Below are 8,317 nucleotides of genomic sequence, written 5' to 3' on the forward strand. Positions count from 1 at the left end.
CAACTTGTAAAAGTGCATGTAGCATCCGATGACCCCTTTAAGTAAATCTTGAGTAGAGGTTTACTGAAGAGGTTTAACTTCTTATATCTTTGTGTTTGCCTTTCCAGGTCTATGCAACCCTTAATGGGCTAATTACCAGACAGCCGTTTGCAGTTGGTGGCTCTGGAAGTTTCTACATCTATGGCTTTGTGGATGCTGAATACAAACCAGGCATGACCAGACAAGAGTGCCAAGAGTTTGTGATCAACAGTGAGTTGCATATATAAATTCATCTTGTCCTGAGTTACATGCTTTGCTTTCTTGTTTTAACAGCAATTGACGGAATAAGTGACCAACTTGGGTTCTAAACCTCTGTTTTTAAGATGTTGATGGTCTTTAGCTTTTTAGCCCACATATTTTCCATCAAATTTTAAAGCATTAAATTAATTCATTTAGGCCTACTGTAAATTTATCACAAATGTCAGTGTATGATGTAGAACAACACTTTTATTTGGCCTAAAATTCTTTTCAAAATTGTGTTATGTTCAGTATTTGGAATGTGAATCTTTTCTAATTCACAGTGTGCTTTGTAATTCAAGGTCTGACACTGGCAATGGGCCGAGACGGTTCCAGTGGAGGTGTGGCCTACCTTGTTACCATTGACAGTGAAGGTGTGGAAGAGAAATGTATTCTGGGAAACCAGCTCCCTAAGTTTTATGATCCTGATATAATGGCACCGTCCAAGGCAGCGAAAGTGTGAACAAAAATTAAGCTTGATGCATTTATGTGGTTTACCAATAAAAACGCTCTCTCTTTCTTCGTTGTGCAATGTTCATCTTTAATATTTTGTAACCCTTGATGTACTTAGTGCTAACAACCTAGAGAACATGCATATAATAAAAACAAAAAACAAAAAACAAAATGAGTTATGAATTACAAATATAGGTGTACATTCATATACAGTACGAAGTATCAATTGACATGATACACATAATTCAATTTCGAATTGTTTGACGTTTTGACTGTTTTTGCTATGTTTTCACCGACTTTCAAACGAGAGCATTATTCAACTTTTGGACTGTTCAAAGTGCATTCAAAGTGGAAAAAATACAAACTGTTAAATATTGATCAGAATACAGCACTATTTTAAAAGGAAATAAATTCTGCTATGCTTCTTATCATTATAAATAGTAATGTATTCTTGGAAAATGATTAGGAAACTCAGTCCTGTTTGTCCACCTTCTCATCAGCTTCTTTTTCCTCAGTGAAGAGCCTCTCTCTCAGTTTATAGTAATTTCCTTTCTTCTCCATCAGTTCCTGATGCGTCCCCTGCTCCACAACCTCCCCTTTGTCAATCACAACGATCTGGTCTGCCCTCTCAATTGTTTTCAGCCTATGCGCAATCACCAGCAAGGTCTGGTTGGGACGACGGGCCAGAGCATCCTGAACCTGTTAATGTAGGCATGGAAAAAGGTTGGAGATAAGTATGAGTGGGCTTCTTGTTCAGTAATACAACATGCTTTAAAGTAAAAGTTCACCCAAAAATTGTAATTTTTTCATTTACTCATTCATCGTCATGTGGTTCCAAACCTGAAAGAAGGTATTTTGAAGAATTATGGAAGTCAATGGCTACCAGCAACTGTTTTTTAGCAACATTCAAAATATCTTCTTTTGTCTTCATACCAGTTTGGTAGAATGTGAGGGTGAGTAAATGATACATTTTTTGCAGGAACTATCCCTTTAATCTTCGAAACACAAATTAAGATATTTGTATGAAACCTTGGAGATTTCTACCCCTCTACTGAAAGTCCAAGTAACCAAAACTTAAAAGATTCAAAAAGGTTATAAATGTGTTGTAAAACACAAAATCTTGTGAAGAGATATGATCGCTATATGAACATGTAATTTAGACTTTTCACATCACACTCTAAAACAAACTTCACTGGTTCTTGTGCGTCAAACAAGCATGTGTGAGCTTCTGTGTTTACCATATATGATGTAGTTTATGTTTGTGTTTAGATGTAAATATAAGACTAAATTAAATCTGTTCATCATATAAAGCGATTGTATCTCTTTACAAGCCTTGCATTAAACCGCTTGATTCATTGTACGCCGTCTTTCTGACCATTTTGAATCTTTTAAGTTTTGGTTACCTGGACTGTAAATGGAGGGACACAAACCTTTCAGGTTTCATTTAAAATATTTTAATTTGTTTCAAAGATTAACTAAAGTCTTATGGGTTTTGAATAACCTGAGGGTGAGTAAATGATGAATTTTAATTTTTGAGAGAACTATCCATTTTAAGGATTCACCATATTCAGAAGTTGTTTTGAAATGTCGTGGAGAGGAGGTGACAAAAAAAATTTACCATGCGTTCGCTCTCAGTGTCCAGGCTGCTGGTGACCTCGTCCATTATGAGTACCTGAGGCTGTCTGATCAGAGCTCTGGCGATAGCAATGCGCTGCTTCTGACCCCCAGAGAGAAGACAGCCACGTTCTCCAACATCTATTGCACATCATATATAAACAGATGCTTACTAAAAGGTCATAATGACTCAGAATTGAAATGAAAAAATAATATGCCAAAACAAAGAGGAGATGTATGTTAAAATACATTTGAAAATATCAGCATTGTATATCATTTCCAGGGAGATTCAGAACTGTACATGCATAGAGGGATAATTCTTCATGTGTACCTGTGTCATATCTTTTTTCTAGTCGACTGATGAAGTCGTGGGCATTCGCTTCTCTGGCTGCCTCCTCCACCTTTTTCTGATCACAATCAGTCAGACCGTAAGCTATGTTGTCCCGGATGGAGCCTGAAAAAAGCACAGGGTCCTGACCCACCATGGCCACCTATAGCATAGATGAACAAGAAAATCAGGGTCAAATGATTCCACAGTGAACATAGTCTAATGCAATACCACAATTTAATAAGATACCCAAATGATTGTTACCTTCTGGTGCAAATACTTGTGCTGGTAGTTCTGCAGTGGTTGTCTGTCTAACAGAATGTGTCCCTGCTGAGGCTGGTAGAATCCCTCCAGCAGACTCACACAGGTGCTCTTCCCCCCTCCTGACATTCCCACCAGAGCCGTCATCTGACCCGGCTTCAACTCCAGAGAGAAGTTCTGAAAACATTCAATCAAACACTGCATATTAATTACAGCAAATATAAAGAATATGCATAATATATATTCATATGCATAAATAGATTTATATGCAAATATAGAGGATTTATAAAATATAGAGATGTTTTACTAAGTGACTAAAAAGTTACTTTAATTGGAAACATCTAATCATCTAATTGTGGTTGTAATTGAAATGAAACTAAGAAACTGTTTCTTAGATATTGTTTACAATATATGGTGTAAGACAGCACATTCTGAGTCTATTGTACCTTGAGGGCTGGTTGATCAGGTCGTGTTGGGTAGAAGAAGGTGAGGTTGTTGAAGTGGACTTGTCCAGCCAGGGTTTCAGGGTGAAGACTTCCATCGATGCTCACTAAAGGCTTCCTGTCCAGGTAGTCAAAAACCTTAGCGGCCGCACCCACAGAGTTCAGCATGTTAGAATACATGTAGACAAGGCTCTGAGGAAAGACAGATCAGGATTTCACTGACTGCACATTATACAAAATATGAAAAATAGAGATACATTTGTACTGGGATTTGTAGTATTATTTGGATTCAGTTTCTGTAAGTATTACTAAAATGCTAAAAGTGTTTTTTCTTCTTTTGGATGTGTATATATAGGGGTTGGACAAAATAATGTGAAATGTGAACACCTGAGAAATAGCCTTTTAGAATAGATTTACATAATTTTTGAATATCCTCCATAAGAAAGTCATCAATCAGAACATCTGCCAGTTGCTTCAGAGATGTTGGAGGAGCAAATCATCTTCTCTCCAAAACTATCCATAGTGGTTTTTTAATATTCAAGACAGGTGATTGAGCTGCCAGGGCAGACTGAAGTTCTCCTTTGGTTAACATTCATCTTGGTGCTAAACTGTCCATGTTTTATGATCATGACACCATATTTTTTGCATTTTAGCATTGGTATCTATGATTAAAATTGATAACACTTTATTTTAAGGTGTCCTTGTTACACATGTTACATGTACTTACTATTATAATAACAATAAAGTATGCATAATTACATGCAAGTAACCCTAAGCCAAACCCTAACCCTATAGTAAGTTCATGTAGTTAATGAATATTACTCAGTACTTAAATGAATTACACTGTAACAAGGACACTTTAAAATAAAGTGTTACCTTCAAATTTTAACAGTTGCATTTCTTTGGTGGATGTTGGCTTTGTGAAGTTCTCTGTGGTTGTTTTTTGGAAACAGGTCTTGAAGGTGAATATTGAGGTTTGTTGTCACTTTGCAGTTTGTTGTTTGGACACAATCTTTCTTAGTGTTTAATGTCCTTATTCACTTTTTGCCCACTATTATTCTTCTTAGCTGATAAAGTCTTGCCATGCTTTATATGCAGTCATAATCATAAAGACTTCTGTTCTTAAAACACCAAACAATTGGGCTCTTAAGGTTACAGATGGTCATATAAAAACAGGCTTCTGTGATTTGTCCTATTTGGAAGTCTGACAAGTCACCCACTTCACCCATTGCTTGTACTAAACACTGTTGAACACAACTTATACTACACTGATTTATTAACCTAGAGAATATAGACAATGAAAGATAAATAAACGATAACCCCTGTATAAACATGATGTAAATAATTAAGCAAGTGAATGAATTAAGATTAAGGATCACATCTAGCACTGCTACTACACTGTTTGTGGTGAGCAGTTTCGTACACTTTAATTCTCTTTTTATAATTCAATATTCAACGAAGTTCAAAATAAAAACATTTAGAGGAAATGCACCATAATTCTTAAATAAAACACAGAGTATGTGAAACTCTAAAATACCTGACCTCCTCAGTTCAGACCTCAACTAGTTCCATCCGTATAGGGCTTAAAATGAATGCAACAAGAAATAGAGAGGCTATAAGAACAAAATGAGTCCATACCCTAATGTATGATCCCAGGTCACCCTGGTAGAGGATGAAGGACACAAGGTTGCCTGTACTCATGCATCCTGATTTGATGAGCTGACGACCATAGTACATTATCAGAACTTGAATGCCTAATGACATCACCTGTTAATAAATATAATACAGTTAAATAAAAATTAATGCTACATGCTCAGATTGACGATGCAGAGAAACATTACGTATGATCAGAATGTGAACGATGATTAGTATGTGATATATATTTGACTTTATTTACTTTATGTATTGCATACTTAAACGGATAGTTCACCCAAAAATGAAAATTTGATGTTTATCTGCTTACCCCCAGGGCATCCAAGATGTAGGTAAACATCACATTTTCCTTTTTGGGTGAACTATCCCTTTAAGCTACTGTACCTATATTAGGATATATTGCAATATATGCTAACATTGTATTTTACCATATGGTAACTATTAGAATACATATAAAAATTCAATGATATAAGGATAGAATCCTAATGCAGCAGACCCACCCGTCGCACTAATAGGTAGACCGCTCTCACTGTATCTCTGCGAGTTCTCAGGTTGTGAGTGTCAGTCAATCGGTCGTCATAACGACAGGCTTCACCGAGTTCCATGTGGAAGCTGCGTACAGTCCTCACCCCGGCAACCGCCTCTCCTGCTGTCTCATTGGCTCTGGCCACCGAGTCCTGAACTTCTTTTGACAATTGCTGTAAAATGAGATGTTTTTGGGTCAGTGTAACTGTGTAGAAGAAAATTTCAGAAATGTAAAGAGATACATTTTGATACAGAGAAAGAATTAGACAAGAGTAAGTTCTCCTTGAAGGCTTCTTCTTATGAAATGTTAATGAAACAAAGTTTGAGCAAATGAAGAGGATAGGAGTCAAAATGAGAGGCATAACACTTAATCTTACATTTGAACATTTGTCAAACTGGATCAGTGGTGATCTAAATGTGCTTCAAAGTTACTGTCATTTCACCTCTGAGCTACAGTGCTATATTTAAATCTGACCTCGTCAGTTCATCTGACCTCATAGTGTGTGTTGTAAATCTTTTGAGTGATGGCAATCAGCGGGGCTTCGATGAACGTGAGCAGGGTGAGTTTCCAGGACAGGCTGAGCATCAGATACAGGACACCGACACTCTTGATTAAGCTGCGCAGGAGGATGTTCACATTCATCGCCACTGATTGGCTCATTAGCTTGGTGTCGGTAGACAGACGTGATGTCAAGTCCCCTGACAACAGAAAAATATCACAGATAAGCGATAAAGGAAAAACAAGAAAACTACAATTAAAATAGTCAATATCTTGGATGTAGGACTTCTTTGGACAGATGTCACTGAGAACTTCACATTTAGAACAACTAATTATTCCTACCTGTCTTTTTATCCTCAAAAAATCCTATCTCCTGTTTGACCAAAGCATTAAAGAGCATGAGGCGAACTCTCTTGTTCAGGCTGGACAGAGTGCACATGAAGAGACCTCCACGCAACCCAGACGACAAGGAGCTATGAACAAGGATAATATTTATTATTTCACTCGGGGCCTATTGCACATTTGAACAACATTTGTTTCTGACACAACCGTTAAACTAAAAAAAATGAGGTTAATAAGACTTTCAGTACCTGCCCAGTGAGAGGAGACCCATGAGAAAGATTGCTGACATGAAGCTGTTTGGTTGGTACTGTTCTCCCAGGATGTCTATGACCTTTCCCGTGTAGAATGGAATGCACATGTCACCTTTAAAACACAAAAAGATTAAAAACCTTTTTTGAACTTATGTTGAAAGGTCTGTTTACAAACACCCCCACAGCTGAATTCATACTCACATATGACAGCCAGAGACAGAAACACAAAGGCTCCGCTCAGTAGGGGCGCATCGGGTTTGGAGTAACGCGCCACTCGCATGAAGAGCGCCCGGTTTCTCTGCGTCCTCTCCGCGCTTTCGGAACCTTCAGCAGTCGCGCTTTTAGCGCTTGGAAAACTTACTTCCCAGAACAAACACGCTATAAGTGCTGCAGCTGTAGAAGCAATAGTTTTTCCAGGGCAAGACAGAGACCCGCTCCAGTTTTCCGGCTGTGTGTTCATGAGGAGCGTTAGTCCGCTTTCATAAGCCGGACACATCAAGCATGACACGGCTACACAGCGCCTCACGGTCGCCACACTCCAGCTGCCGAGCAGAAAACACCTGAGACAAATCCACTTCACAGCAGCCACGAGCCAGAGCTGAGTCAAGAGAAATACACTGCTGCTACTCTTTATAAACGCGTTTGAGCTGTAATGTAGCACACTGCTTATCGCCAGGTCCACGAGCAGCGCTTTTGCATGCTGCATCACGCGACGTTTATTTGTTTCTAAACACAAAGAATAAAGGAAGAAATTGTGTCTTTATCGGAGACGACAAGGTATAGGCTAGCCCACGTTAGGCTCTTTCACATTCGCATTTTCCTCTCGATGTTATGTGATAGTTTCGGTTTCATTTAGACCGTGGGGATTTCCTTCAGGAGTAGACTACTGTATAATTCGGGCGAATAATTTTTTTCCTCTCTGCTTTCAAAGCCCAAGCCAGAGGTCGAGCAGAATAATAACAGGCTATGCAGCTATAAAATCTAGTCTTTCGAACTCATAACAAAAAATAAAAAATAAAAATGTCAGAACAAACGTAAAACTGGCCCGATAGCCAAAACAACATGGGAGGGGGGGGTCACCATGGCTCATGAATATTAATTAGGTAACATGACTGCGCAGTCTAGACCAATGGTTCTCAATTGTTTTGGTGACGCCCCCATTTTAAAGTAGAAAACCCCAAACGCCATAAATGGTCTAACTTACAAATGTTAAAACAACACAAAAAAGAAAAACAATTTTTTTTTTATTTCAGCTTTACATTTTGCTCTGATAAAAAAAAAAAATAATTAAACTGAATGAACTTGCTACATTGTTGTTTATTTTATTTGATGATTTTGCTTAATCGTCATATAGCCTATAACTCCCACAGCATGGGAGGCTGAAAACTATTTGCAGTGTCATATCTATTGACCTATTTAGTTCTCATTATGTGTCATTATTCACACCAGGTTCTCCCTGGTTGTGTTCTTCTCATAAGCATATGTTATGTGAGGGTCTTTGGGGTGAGAAGATAATTAAAACATGGAATAATTGTGATAGGCTATCTGAATTATTTCATAATCAGTCAACATTAACACAACACTGATCAAGTAATATAATACAAGCCAAAACTAAAATAATTTAGAAGTAAACTGAATACAATAAAAGTAGCAAAAAATGTAAACTCTGATG

General features: G+C 37.8%; 1 protein-coding gene across 1 annotated transcript; it reads right to left on the bottom strand.

The window, feature by feature from the left end:
- Nucleotides 1–997: 997 nt before the first annotated feature.
- LOC107668327 (antigen peptide transporter 2-like) lies at nt 998–7,518 on the bottom strand. The gene is made up of 11 exons (XM_016460169.1): nt 6,847–7,518; nt 6,643–6,757; nt 6,395–6,525; nt 6,047–6,252; nt 5,529–5,726; nt 5,014–5,142; nt 3,379–3,567; nt 2,936–3,109; nt 2,675–2,834; nt 2,348–2,484; nt 998–1,428 (listed from the first exon to the last, which is right to left on the bottom strand). Exons 1-11 carry the CDS (start codon nt 7,349–7,351, stop codon nt 1,201–1,203), a joined length of 2,172 nt encoding a protein of 723 aa, XP_016315655.1. The 5' UTR covers nt 7,352–7,518; the 3' UTR covers nt 998–1,200.
- Between the last annotated feature and the right edge of the window lie 799 nt (nt 7,519–8,317).

The sequence above is a fragment of the Sinocyclocheilus anshuiensis genome, unplaced genomic scaffold (assembly GCF_001515605.1).
Source record: "Sinocyclocheilus anshuiensis isolate Anshui unplaced genomic scaffold, SAMN03320099.WGS_v1.1 scaffold13919, whole genome shotgun sequence".
Lineage (NCBI taxonomy): Eukaryota > Metazoa > Chordata > Actinopteri > Cypriniformes > Cyprinidae > Sinocyclocheilus > Sinocyclocheilus anshuiensis.